General features: G+C 49.6%; 1 protein-coding gene across 6 annotated transcripts in view; it reads right to left on the bottom strand.

Annotated features, from left to right (window-relative positions):
• Window positions 1–14,686, bottom strand: part of NBEA (neurobeachin) — a 2,584,133-nt gene that overhangs the window by 1,940,098 nt on the left and 629,349 nt on the right. For all 6 annotated transcript variants that reach the window (XM_069640609.1, XM_069640605.1, XM_069640608.1 and 3 more), the window contains exons 15-17: window positions 5,860–5,922; window positions 4,371–4,468; window positions 3,013–3,105 (exon numbers count right to left, since the gene is read on the bottom strand). In XM_069640609.1, coding sequence (XP_069496710.1) covers window positions 3,013–3,105; window positions 4,371–4,468; window positions 5,860–5,922 — 254 coding nt within the window. The remainder of the gene's footprint in view (window positions 1–3,012; window positions 3,106–4,370; window positions 4,469–5,859; window positions 5,923–14,686) is intronic.

Below are 14,686 nucleotides of genomic sequence, written 5' to 3' on the forward strand. Positions count from 1 at the left end.
TAACTGGGCCAACATTTTTAAACCTCTTGGACAATCAAAAATGTAAGATGGATATGGACAGTTGACAGAGCTTGAACAAACTGAATACAGAACTATTGCTCTTAGTCACAAGCTAAAATCACAAGGACATATTGGATTATAAGACTATGCTCTTTTACGATGATCACAATATTTCTGAAGACTAAAACCTTGGACATGATTCTTGAAGCTGCCTGTTTCCAGGACGCCACAAATCAATATAATCGGGAGAATTGTTCCATTTTATGTTAAACATGCCTATTTCTCGGTCTCATCAAGCTAGAAAGTTGCATTCCAGCATTGGTGGTAGAAATTTGCATTACAGTAGTGCCCTATTCTCAGGGATTGCCCGACATCTTCAAAAGTTCCAGATGATTTCGAAATCAGCTACAAGAATAAATGCAAAAATACCTCATTTGTGCACAATAGTTTTTTTCATGCTCCGCCTTCCCCTACAAAAAGCCTTTACCTTAGACCACAGGACACTTGGTGGAAAAATATGCCACAAAGCTTAAGGAACATGCTTCAACTGACATCAGGAAAGTACTTTCAGCCAGATTACCATGACAAACACCTTTTTAAGGTCATCTCAAACCTAATACAATGTATATGCAGCAAACTGTGGCATCAAAAAAAACTGATTGCCCTGGTCACACTGCCCATCTCCTACCATCACAATGACAGTAGCATGGCTCCTTCAGAAGCATGACTACACACTTTGAAGATGTCATTTCCAGAGCTCAATGTGAACTATTCAGTTCTATCTCTGAGTGTTTGAGGAGCTACATGTGATTGCGGGTCTGTGTGCATAGGAGAACGAGGGAAAGATAGGGTCTGTGTGCGTGGCCATGTTGGTGCACATACAGACACGCATGCATCCACTGAATAGGTCCGTTTGTCGGGCTACATGTGCATTTCTATTTCTCTGTGTTTATAGCACAGAGCTTACATTATTCAATGCATGCTTGTGTGTGGCTCTGTGCGCTTGAGTGTCTGTTTCTGGTATTATACATGATAACCTAATTTATGAGCTAGCATCAGTGCTTTAAGTGGGCCGGGCAATATCCAAAGGGAAAAAACTCAAAAGGCAATTGGGGACCAATGAGTAATACAAGTCTAAACAAAAAAGATAGTCCCCAAGTGAGCCATTTTAGAAATCTGATTTTGTGAACCACACATTGAAAGGGAAGAGTGGCTGTAGTGGGCTATGTCAAACAAAGGCACATTAATCTGATGTAGGCTGAGCAGGCATATATTAATGATACCCTTTTATTTGTAGACGAATAAGTCCTACATGGATTTGGGGTATTACATTTCCCCCAAAGTAAAAATAAACAGAAAAAAGCATTTAACAATATAGACATCATTTGTTCTATGAGACAAATAATAAAAGTGAATTTAACGATATGCACAAAATGTTCTTTAATATGCAACAAAATGCACAATTAATTAAACATATAAAACACATCCCAGAAAGAGAATGCAGAAAGACTTGTAACAATGGCTAATATATACAAGAAATCGTTGCCTGGCCGTCCTCTTGTTTAGAAAAAAGCTAAACTAAGGCAGAAGAATTCAGCTAATCGTACATCCTACCCCCATATAGAAATCAATCTGACGGAGGGAGGTGTAGGGAGGCCAAGGCGTAACAGGCCGTTAGAAGGTAAATTCTTGTACGGCCTATAGACGCATCACAGGGCCGGGCCCCAGCAGTCTCCAAAAAGTGAGGCTTCCCAATCCCACCATGCCATGGCAGGACACATCAGGGGCGTTGCTAGGGGGGGGGATGGGTAAGGGGGCTATAGCCCCTGATCTTTTGGCTGTAGCCCCGGATAGAATCTCTGGAGCTACAGCCAAAAGACTAGCTAGCCCCCAGTCCCAACAGTTCCGACATCAGCTTAGCCCCGGGTCTTTTCCAGACCTAGCAACTCCCCTGATTTCCCCTGTATCCATTATCCCGCCACGGCCGTAGCTGCAACGGGAGATGTGTCCGCCATTTTAAAGTCAGGCAAGCTGTGACCGACAAAAGTGCCAGACAGCCGCAGAATCGCCGAAACTGGAAGTTGCAGTTTCAGAACGCTGTGGCTGGCACTTCTGTCAGTCACTGTAACTTCCTCTTGTGATCCCTCGCACGAGGGGTCACAAGAGGAGGTTATGGTCCTTTGCTTTCCCCACCCCCTCATCAGGTCTGCAGATTAGATCAATGAGCTCAGGCTTGGTGATCTAATCTGCTCTGCTCTGCAGATTAGATCACTGAGGCCAAGGGGTTTGCTTTGAGGACGGACAAAACCCGAGGCGTCTTTGTCTGTTGGCAAAACTTTATAAAGATGCCTTGAACTGTGTACTTTTCAAGCCATCTTTTATAAACATAGAAATATGTTACAGATTTCTAGGTTTATAAAAGATGGCTTGAAGAGTACACAAACCATAGTAAGATCACAAGTTGTGCAAGTTCTTTTCTATGGTTTGTGTACTTTTCAAGCCATCTTTTATCAACATAGAAATATGCATATTTCTATGCTGATAAAAGATGGCTTGAAAAGTAAACAAACCATAGGAAGGTTTGCATACAAATATATAAATGCTTGCATACATTTATATATTTGTTTACATACCTTACTATGCTTTGTGCAATTTTGAGGCCATGGCGTTCATGTAAGCCACGCCCCAAATGAGGGCCCCCCTCAATTTTGCACCCCACTTAAAGCACTGGGTGGCATCAACCTAGCTTTGCGTTCCGAGACACATCTGTTGAGGAATCCTGTAGGATTCTGCAGACTTGATCGGTGGCTTGAAACAGACATCATACACAGCAGTACCTAGCGGTTTAGCCCAGCCATCGTGATGCAGCAGGCAGCTGCATGATTGCCTATGCATGCAATCATGCATGCATGTCCACTCTTGCACCGTAAGCATCATCTAACACAATGGAAGAGCGGGACAAGAACACGTGTCCGCATGCGAGTGCTTATATTTTGGGTAAAACAAACTTACTTGTGGCCCAAGTGCTTGAGAAAATATCCCAATACCTTCAGCGCCTGCACTCGGATGCTCTCGCTTTTAGACGCCAGCAGCTTATAAATCACCCTAGAAAGAAAATAAATTATGCAGTAGATTCAAACAGTTTGAATGGACATTTAATTAATAGATCAATACTTCCTAAATAGTCGTACATCTGGAGTCGGGCGAATAATGTATCCACGCCGGCGTGTCCAGCCGTGCAAGGCAGGGCGGCACTGAAGAGTGAAGGCCGCCTGCCACTGCTGATGGGCAAGGCGTGCCATCTCTCCGCGGCCTTTGCCAGGCGCGGGAGAGCTGTGCCACAGCACTGTATATTCTGCCTCTCGTCTGCAGTCACAACTATTTCACAGTTCGCGTCATGTAAACTGGGCTCTAGTTTTAACATTCTGCTCTTTTAACGCAACCATTCCTTCCTATTTCAAGCTCCTCTTCGAAGAGGCCCTTAAGAGGCGCCAAAAAATTCAAGAAATTAAATGAAAACAAAAAAAATGGCTCCAGCTTTCAACGGCGAAGAGTGCGCATAGCATGCACGAGAAACCGCCCTCCCCCAACCCGTGGCGGAGGTATATATCAAAAGGTCATGCTTTTCATCCACATTTCAAATAGCATTCGCCCCTTTAGTAATCGGACTGCGTTCGCCTGAAGGACGTGCATGGGTGCATAGTCTGTCTACAAGCACCGCAAATGGCGCGCACATCCACTAATGGACTATATCCGCGTGCTCACGCGCGTGCGCAGGACCGACAGCACCCGAATTCCATCTCCGTTAAAAGCACGATGGGAAAAGCGGTCATTTACTGCTAGCTCGTGAGGCCGGTGCACACTTCAGAAAACAAATCCCGCACGAGGCCCCAATGCATGCGCCCACAGAATGCAGCAGCCTTTGCCTCTTCCAGTGCTGCGCAGTGACCGAAGCATGCCATTAGACACACTGCACGTGGGAGGGGTTGGGTTATGGTCAGTAAAACTGTGCATGCCATAACTTACAATATGCGTCTATATTTAACAGGAAGTTTATGTTCAAGTTATGTGACGTTATAAACCACAAATAATGATAGAATTGTAAGGTAGGCTCAGCTAAAAAGTTGCCACGCTGCCCCATCAGTAGGACTTGAGACAATGCGTTATGCCAACATTTTTACGAATATCGTATTTATGTGGATCTACCGGTCACAGCGTTGATTCCTGGCGCAGGAAGTGGTTGAGCACCATAAATGGAGTTATTATTTGGAGTTTTCCAATGTGTGATGAACACATTTGAGGGTCTGGCATGCCACTTGCACCACCCGGCGCAAATGAGTAGTATAACTGGCAAGGAGCGTGTACTGTACCGTATCCCATTCCTTTGGTCGAAGGCTGGTATCATCGATGCTGGGTGCTCCGACATAAGAGCCACTAAGAGTTGCAGAACATCATGGATGTTCTCATCCTGTGAAGCAAGGGGAAGAGAGAGCACCATTAGCCAACACCCCAGAGGATATCCTAGACAAGCACACTTAGAAGGACCCCCCCGCCGCCCCATGAGATGAAACGTTACGCTTTTAAGGAATCCAAGTCAAACAAAAGCCACTGAGCCTTGTATAACAATGTCCGCAAGACGATTACTAAAAAAACAAACCACTCTAGACAGCACCATAAAAAGTACACATTTGACAGCACCACCCCGCTCCCTCCCTCCCTCCTTCCCAGTGGAGTGGTAGCGTGCAGCTGTTCCTCAAAAGCAACCCTACTCCATATTCCCTAAATTGCTGCCAGCCTCAGCATGAGCTAAATGTACTCAGGTTCCCAACCGCTGTAGTTCTTCTGAGGGTGGACAATCTGTCGGGCCCACTGTGGCTGCTCAACAGAGGAGACATCGCAATGATTAGAAGTACACAGAGGTGGCTGCAGAGATCAGGTTGCACTATGGAAGCAACAGCGGCTTCTTCGGGGAAGAGGTTGCACTATGAAAGCACACTACAGCTGCCTTAGGGATCAGGTTGCACTATGAAAGCACACTACAGCTGCCTTATGGATCTGGTTGCACTAAGGAAGAAGACAATGGCCGCCTTAGGGATCAGGTTGCACTAAGGAGGAACACAATGGTAGCTTCTGGGATCGGGTTGCACTAAGAAGACAACTGCTGCCTTAGGGATCGAGTTGCACTAAGGAAGACGACAATGGCTGCCTTAGGGATCAGGTTGCACTAAGGAGGAACACATTGTCTGCCTTAGGGATCAGGTTGCACTACAATGGCTGTCTTAGGGATCGGGTTGCACTAAGGAGGAACACAAGGGTAGCTTCTGAGAGCAGGTTGCATTAAGAAGACAATGTCTGCCTTAGGGATCGGGTTACACTAAGGAAGATGATCATGGCTGACTTAGGGATCAGGTGACATTACTGTCCCCAGTGTTCAAGAGGGCAGTCAATTCATCTGTGCATGCGGGTTCCATTGGTTCCTACAGATATGTTGCAATCTAATATGACCTTTTAATATTGGAAGGTTGAAGAGGGTGACAGGGCTTGGCCCATGTTTTTGCAGTGTGACAAACACGGTTGGACCACGATTCTAGAAAGTTGAATCATGATTCCAAAAAACTGCATTGTAACCCACACCTGGAAGGGCACGGATTTCCCTTGAGTGGCGCACCTTCACCACGAAGCCCAGAAGAGACCACTTCATAATTCGCACGTGCTGATCCTTCATAATGTAACCCACCTGAGAAGCCCCTTGCATTTGACTTAAGACAGGAATTTCTTCCAAGCATCAATCAAAGAAATACAAGGGTTGACTTCCCAAAATATGAACAGGCCAAATGAGAAACCCAAGCACATCCATACCTCGTGCATTGTTAACAGGTAATTTAAAATGCTTTGAAGCTCATCCTCCTTGACTCCTCGATCCTAGTGAGGCAAGGAGATATATGAAAAGGTTAGATTGTCACGAGGCACTTCTGCTCACATGTCCATTTCTGTTTCCAAGCCATGCAAGCATAAAACCTCGCTGCAGCCACATTCAAAGACCCTGTCTTGGAAATAAATGGCCACCATAGACGAGAACACCGATCTGAGAACACTGGCACAAAGCAGAGACCTTGAAAATAAAAATGTTAAACATGGCAATGAATGATCAATCATGAGTTTATGAGAAGAGTTACTGCAAGGTGTCAAATAAAAATTGAGTGATTTAATTGCATAAAACTCCACACACGCTGTTAAACATAAACGTTACAATAATATTGTTAAAGCTGGTACATTCCCCAGATGCAAACACAAGGGGACCTTCTCACAACGATGTTTTGGAATGTAATTGCTTATTACAATTCAATCAATTGCGGTGTTAAATCTGCCAGTCTATTACTCTTCCATCCCAAGTGATTAGATTCTGTTCGCATTAACTCTGATGAGATCAAAGATACACATTACCAAGTGCCGCCTTTTTATATATTTAACTCAACAAATGCCAACCTTGCCACAGCCCGCACTGGTGTCCGACTGGACAAAGGCCCAGCAGGCAACGTTGCGAAATGAACAGGCGCAGATAGATGAACAAGTTACTTTCTTACCTGGTAACGTTCTTTCGATGGGATGGTCCGACGACGTATTCCATATCTATGACATGTAATCACCACAGCTGTGCTGCTTCGGAAACTTTTTCGGCGTCTGCGTCCTGCGTCGATGACGTCGATGCGCCGCCGTCGAGGACCTCCTCCGACGTCCGACGTCATCCGATGTGATAAGTAGGACGCACGACGCCAGTAGCCTCAGTTGTAGTTTTTTCCCCCAGAACGTGTGACAATAGTCAACTGCCAGTCCAACACAAAGCCTTGCGGAACCTAAGCTGCAATTGCAACAGAAATTCTGCAGCGGGGAAGGCAGGGTGGGAGCGATATGGAATACGTCGTCGGACCATCCCATCGAAAGAACGTTACCAGGTAAGAAAGTAACTTGTTCTTCGAGGGGATTGGGTCCTCCGACGTATTCCATATCTATGACAGACTCCCAAAGCAGTACCAAATCAAGGAGGAGGGAAAGAATTTAGAAACAAAATTTAGAATAGCCAATCAAATAGCAGAGCAAAGGACCGCCTTGCCAAAGGCCAGATCCTGCCCTCTGATGGAATCGAGGGAATAATGCCGTACAAAAGTATGTACTGAAGCCCAGGTGGCAGCATCACAGATGTTGCGAATAGGAACACCCCTCTGCAGGGCAGTAGATGCAGCCATGCCCCTGGTAGAATGGGCCCGCAAGCCAGCCGGTGGGTCCTTACCCGCCAAGCGGTAACACTCCGAGATGGCCAAAATAATCCAGCGGGACAAAGTCTGTTTCGTCACAGCTTGCCCCAAGCGCTTACCAGCGTAACCAATAAAGAGTTGATCGTCCACTCTGACCCGGGACATGCGAGAAACATAAAAGCTCAAAGCTCTCCTAGGATCAAGCCTATGGAGCCTCTCCTCTTCCTTACCAGGATGCGGAGGAGGATAGAATGCCGGAAGAACAACCTTCTGGGCCAAATGAAATTCCGTCACTACCTTTGGAAGAAAAGAAGGACGAACTCGAAGGACAACCCTGTCCTTGTGAAATACAGTGAAGGGTGGCTTAACAGAAAGTGCCTGTAACTCACTCACTCTGCGAGCGGAAGTAACCGCAACTAAAAACACAGTTTTCAAAGTCAACAGCCTCAAAGGGCAAGAATGTAAAGGCTCAAACGGAGCACCCATAAGAAACCTAAGAACAAGGTTTAAATCCCAACCGGGCACCAGGAAAGGCGACGGAGGGAACACATTAGTGAGCCCTTTCAGAAACTGTGAAATTAAAGGGATTTTAAAGAAAGAACATTCTTCAGATGAGCGCTTAAAGATGGACAGCGCCGCCAGGTAACCTTTAATGGTACCCACTTGCAAGCCCCTGTGGGCCAAAGAAAGCAAAAAGGACAGAACCATGGGGATGTCACATGCAAAAGGATCCACATTCTGAACTCTGCACCAGTCGCAGAACTTACGCCAACGGCAACGGTACAGAGACTTAGTTGCGGGCCTTCGGGCCGAAAGCAACACCTCCATCACGTCTTCAGGGAGGTCCCAATCCTTATACCTCAACCTTTCAGAAGCCAAGCGTGAAGGTTGAGGGATCCGACCTCTGGATGGAGAACCTGACCCCCCCTCCCGTGAGAGCAGATCGTCTCGGTAGGGAAGACGACGTGGAGGGCAGATGGACAAGTCGAGAAGGTCCGGGTACCACGTCCTCCGAGCCCACGCCGGAGCAATGAGGATCATCCGGGAACCGAACTTCCGTAACCTCCGCAGCACTTGCGGGATGACGGGGACTGGAGGAAACGCGTACAGCAGCGGGAATGACCACTCCACCACAAACGCGTCTCCTAAGGCTCCTTTCGGAGGAAATTCCCGCGAGCAAAACCTCTCGCACTTCCGGTTGACACTGGAGGCGAAGAGATCCACTTGAGGGGTCCCCCAAAGGGCGAAGATCTCCAGGAGAATCTCCTGAGCCAACTCCCACTCGTGAGAGATCGTGCTCTGCCTGCTCAGAGCGTCCGCCGTCACGTTTTCGACTCCGGCCAGATGAACTGCCGAGATCGAAACTTCCTGCTGGATGGCCCAGAACTCGAGCTGCATCGCCTCCTTGCACAGAGGAAGTGACCCTGCCCCCCCCTTTTTGTTGAGGTAGTGCATGGCCACTGTGTTGTCCGTCATGATCAGGACATTCTTTCCTCGCACAGTCGGCAGAAAAGCCTTCAGTGCTAGCCTGACGGCCCTCAGCTCCAACAGATTGATATGGAGTCTGGACTCCGACGGAGACCAACGACCGCTGACTGACAGCCCGTTGGCATGAGCTCCCCATCCCGTGAGGGATGCATCCGTCACGACCGTCACCTCCGGCCAGGGTAGCCAAAATGGAGCCCCCTTCATCAAGTTGCCTTCGACGGCCCACCACAGAAGGTCCCGGGCGACCGAGGGCGGCACCTGAACCGGGTCCGACATCCTGCCGGAGGACTGCGACCATTGCGTCTTGAGTGCCCACTGCAAAGATCTCATCCGCAGGCGAGCCTCTGGCACCAGAAGAATGCAGGATGCCATGAGGCCGAGCAACCTCAAGAACTCGAACGCCGGGAGCGTCCGGGCATGCTGAAACTTGTGCACCATCTGCTGAATGTGAAGAGCCCTCACCTGGGGAGGAAAACACTGCCCCAGGGAAGTGTCGAGCACTGCTCCGATGTACTGGAGCCTCTGTGTTGGCGTCAAATGGGACTTCTTTAAATTGAGGGAGAAGCCCAGCCTGTGAAGGGAGTGGCAGGCGACGGACAGATGATCCAGGACTTGCTCGGGAGAGCTCCCCCTGATCAACCAATCGTCCAGGTAGGGGTAGACGTGAATCCCCCCTTGCCTGAGATGCGCTGCCACCACCACCATGAGCTTGGTGAAAACCCTCGGGGCGGAGGTCAAACCGAACGGCAGGACCCGAAACTGAAAGTGCGAGTCGCCAACCGCGAACCTCAGGTACTTCTTGTGCTTGGGATGGATCGGCACATGGAAGTAAGCATCCCTGAGGTCGAGTGACACCAACCAGTCCTGAAGCTGAAGGGCCTGGAGGACTTGAGAGAGAGTAACCATCTTGAACTTGTCCTTCCTGAGGAGTTTGTTCAAACCGCGCAAGTCCATGATGGGTCTCAATCCCCCGTCTTTCTTGGAAATCAAAAAATAAGGGGAATACCATCCCTTGTTCCTCTCCGCAACAGGCACCAGTTCTATGGCGCCTTTCTCCAGCAGGGCTTGAATTTCCTGCGCAAGGAGCGGATCCGGACACTTCAAAGAGAGGTTCCCCGGTGGATTGTCGCGAGGCCTGTGCCGAAAGGGAAGACAGTAGCCGTGGGCTATGATCTCCAGAACCCACACATCTGAAGTAATGGCACGCCACTCTACAAGATGCTGCGCCAGCCTTCCCCCAACCGGCGAACCATGGGACATGGCCTCATGACTGAGTAGGAGCGGCTGCGGCGTTACCTGAGGGCAAAGAGGCAACTGCCCGAGCGGCCTTGGCACCACGGGTACCTTGTCGTCCACCTCTGGTACCCCTGCGCTGGCCCCTTTGACTGCCAGCTCCTCTTGCTTTACCAAAGGACGAGTAATAGCGAAAGGAGCCACCCCTCCACTGCTGTCCCCTAGGACGAAAAGGCGGAGGTTGGCGAACTGCAGCGCCCAACGACTTCGCTGCAGCTTTTGAGGTCTGCAACCTCTCAAGGCTCTCGTCAGCCTTGCTGCCAAAAAGATGTTCACCATCAAAGGGCATGTTGAGGAGCCGGGACTGCACATCAGGAGCAAACCCCGACTTCCGCAACCACGCAAACCTGCGTATCACGGTGCTCGCCGCCATGGACCTACTGACGCATTCAGCTAAGTCCAAACCCGACTGAACGGACTCACACATGGCATCCTTACCATCCTGGACCATAGCAAGGAAACCATCCCGTTCGTCCCCTTCGGGAATATGTTCAGCCGCTAACGCAACACAGTTCCACAGAGTGTGCGTGAAACGCGACAAGGCACAAATGGAGTTGGCCGCCTGAAGCGCCATACCACCAGAAGAAAACACCTTCTTCGCCCAGCCATCAAAACGTTTGTCGTCCCTATCAGGAGGGATGGTAGGGTACGACGCCTGCTTTGCCGGGGCCGTGGCCGCCTGCACCACCAAACTTTCCGGAGTGGGGTGCCTGGTCAAGTAGCAGGGGTCGCCACTGGCTGGACGGTATTTTCGCGACAAGGATCTGCCCACTGCCGGGAGACTCTCCGGAGCAGTCCAAGCCGCCGCCACCCTACGCTGTAAAGCCATATGGAACGGCAGTACCGGGTCAGTTGCGGGACCAACATCAAGGATGTCCGTCAGATCATCCTGCACAAACTCCCCTGGGGGAGCAGACCATCCCAGATACTCAGACACCCTAGCCATCAGGCGCCTGTATGAGGAATCGGCATGGGAGCCAGGCTCAGGCCGACCAAATTCCACCTCCGGAGAGGTGTCCAGTCCACTGGCATCATGCAGCGACTGCCTCAAATCGTCAAATTGACTATGTCCCGAGACAATGTCATCTGGCACCAGACTAGGAACCAGGCCATCCGAAACCTCATCCGCCTCAGAAATATAATCCAAGTGGTGGAAAGGCACCCGAGAGTGCCTGCTCTTAGCCAGAGCCTTCCTAGGGGGTACACCCGAGACACGGGGCACCTCCGACACGAAAGGCGACGATGGCGTCGAGCGAATCGGCGCCGCCGTCGAGAAAACCGGCAACGGCGCCGAGAGGATCGGCGTCGACGTCGAGGAAATCGGCGTCGACGTCAGATGCAGCGCCTCCAGTATCGGCGGCGTCGACACAGCCCTCGAAGCCGGAGCCCCGAGCGTGTCCCTCGACGACCTGACCGTCGACGGCATCGACGACTTCCTCGGAGCCGGAGCCTCGAGAAAGCCTGTCGACGCCCTCGACGCCTCAGACGTCGATGTCTTCCTCGAAGACATCACAGGTGCACACGGTCTCGATCGCGTCGAGGACCGGGACCTGGAACGGGTATGGCGAGAACGAGCCTCCTTGTCCGAACGGGACCTCACCCGTGACTCGTGCCGACCACTCTTGCGAGCGGTGTCTCTCGACCTCACACGGCCGACCCCACTCGGGGGCGCGGACAGTTGAGTACCCTGCGACTCAAGAATCGCCAACATTTTCTTCCCGAAGGAAGCCCATTCCTCCGGCGTCGCACGGCTGGTGGGATAACCGACGTGCCGGGCAGAGTCCTCGGAAGAGGACCTGGAAGGCGACCGGTGACGGCGCTTCCGAGAATGCCTCGAAGAGGCTGAGGAGTGGCGAGACCGACTCCTAGAAGAAGACCGACGAGACATCCGACGATGACGCGGAGAGTCACCCCTCGAATCATCCGTCGAAAGCCCCGCCGACTTCGACTTCCGGGGCTTGGACACCCGACCTACCGACAATTTCTTCTTACGTTCGCGTAAGGCCTTGGACGTGAGCGACAGGCAGTCGACACAGTCATCCGTGTCGTGGGCCTCCCCGAGGCACCAGAGGCAGGCGTCGTGCGAGTCAGTCACCGACATCTTGGACCCACACTCCCCGCACTTCTTGAAGCCCGGACGCGGGGTTGAAGACGAAGCGGAAGACATCGTCGAAGAAATATTCACAAACGAACAGGTTCGAAGAACCAGAAAGAACAGAACTCCAAAGAGTCGAGGCTAGAACCGAGAAACACGAAGCAACACGTTCGCGGAAAAAACGGAACTGAGGCTACTGGCGTCGTGCGTCCTACTTATCACATCGGATGACGTCGGACGTCGGAGGAGGTCCTCGACGGCGGCGCATCGACGTCATCGACGCAGGACGCAGACGCCGAAAAAGTTTCCGAAGCAGCACAGCTGTGGTGATTACATGTCATAGATATGGAATACGTCGGAGGACCCAATCCCCTCGAAGATCAGGATATTCCAATACTTTGCTGTGATCAAACGTTTGCATTTTATTTGCATTTGGATAGTGCTTTACGCCAAAGCGATGCACAAAGAATTCTGGTACAAAATAAGTGTTAATGACAAAACTTAAAGAAATAAAGTCATGATGCAAGAAGGTAGTCCTTGAGGCGAGAGCGAAACAGGGAGTAGGACGAGAGAGAGCCTAGAGCAAGGGGAAGCACGTTGCAGTGTAGAGGTGCACGTAGGAGAAAGACCAAAAGTGAGAAGAGGCACAGGGAGGATGAGGGACAGTAAGGAGGCGTAGGGTTTCAGAGTAGAAAGAGTAGTCTACTCCCTAGGAGTAGAACCTCAAAGGCCGAGAAGGGGGCTTTCCATCTGGCAGCCCCTAAACTTTGGAACCAGCTACCGCCTACAATAAGACTTCAAAGCTCCCTGCTGGTTTTTAAGAAAGATCTAAAAATGCATTGGTTTGCATAATTCTATCATTTCCCTGCCAGCAACCAGCTTCCTAGAGTCCCCAATCTTGGTGAGACAATACATGTTGTGTAACCTGTTTGTACCAATCGTCTGCGCCTTTATGCCCCAGGGTCCACAGTGCGCAATACAAATACTGTAATGTAATGGAAAGTTATGAAGGAGCAAGATTATGAAGGGATTTAAAGATAATAGAAAGGATATTGAAGTGGAAGCAAGAGTGAAAAGGAAGCCGGTCAGTAACGTGATGGGAGAGTAGTAGAAAGAGAATCCTGAGATGGGAGAGAGACGAGAAAGCAGATGGAGGAGTAGTAGATCGAGCAGAGAGGAGAAAGATGAAAAGACGGAAGGCCAAGAAGAAGTGCAGAACAGTAGAAAAGCTGATAAAAAAGATAAGTAGTTTAGTAGCAGCAAAAGAAAGAAATGCTCTAACTTTCCTGAGGTTAAAAAGGCGACATTGACAGGAAAGTGAATACGTGAGGAGAAAAAGTAAGGGAAGAATCAATATTTACACCAAGGTAGTGAGCGGAGAGTGAGCTAGGTAGAGAGTTGGTGAAAAGAGATGAATGTAGGAGGGAGAGGAATGGAGGAAAGAAGAGAACCTCAGTCTTGGAAGAGTAAGATAGAGGAAGTGGCTAGACATCCAGGACTGGATGGCAAGGAGGCAGGATGAGACAGTCTAGAGGATAGCCGGAGTGAAAGACGAGAAGGAAATAAAAAGTTGTGTGTCATGGGCGTAAAAGTGGTGGGACAGACCAAATGAGGTGATAATGGATCCAAGCGGAATAGTATATATGGAGACGAGAAGGGGGCTCAGGACAGAACCCTGACACACCATGTTTAAGAGGGAAAATAGAGGAAGTGGCACCAGGCCAAGAACAGAATTGGTACAACTACAGAGATAGGAATGAGACCAGTCAAGAAGAGAGTTTTTGAAGCCAAGAGAAGCAAGTGATGCAAATAGAAGAGCGTGATCAACCATATCAAAGGCCTCAGAGAGATCTAGGAGTACCAGGAGGGAAGAGTGATTGGCATAATGAGCCAATAGAAGTGAATTTGTGATAGATAGGAGCACAGTCTCGCTAGAGTGGGGAAAGCCAGATTGGTAGCAGGGAAGGAGAGTGACAATTGAGACAAGTAGAGACCTCTCGAGAAGCTTCGAGAAATAGGGGAGAGCGATGGGAATATTTTTTGCCCCTCTTATTTTATACCAGAGTATTCTTTTTGAGAATGGCAAGAATCGTAGCATGCTCGAAGGATGCAGGGAAGATGGAAGAGTTAAGCGGAGCATTAAACAGAAAATTAAGGTAGTGAAGGAAAAGCAGGAAGACCTTAGAAATCAAAGGTGAAGGAAGGGGATTTGTAGGAATGGAAGAGGGAAGGCATGAGCCAGCAAAGTAGAAGTATCGGCACCAGGCAGAGAAAGAAAGAAGGAGAGAGAGATGGGGGAGTGGAAGGAGAAGGAGAGGGGAAACGTGAGGTAACAGAAGACCACAAGAGAGCCAGTTTAGAAAAGAAATAGGAGGCTAGCTCAGAGGCGGATAAATAAGAGGGTAAGGCAGGGTCAGGAGAAGGAGGGCAAAGGATTCAGAGTCTGAAAAAGGCACCTGGGTGAGAGGAAAGGAAATGGAGAAGACCAGTGTAGTAGCATTGTTTGGCAGAGAAGAGGGCTGTGTCATAGACCGCATGGAGCGAAGAGAGCCAGAGC

The sequence above is a fragment of the Ambystoma mexicanum genome, chromosome 7q, assembly GCF_040938575.1.
Source record: "Ambystoma mexicanum isolate Mex_15411 chromosome 7q, UKY_AmexF1_1, whole genome shotgun sequence".
NCBI classification, from domain to species: domain Eukaryota; kingdom Metazoa; phylum Chordata; class Amphibia; order Caudata; family Ambystomatidae; genus Ambystoma; species Ambystoma mexicanum.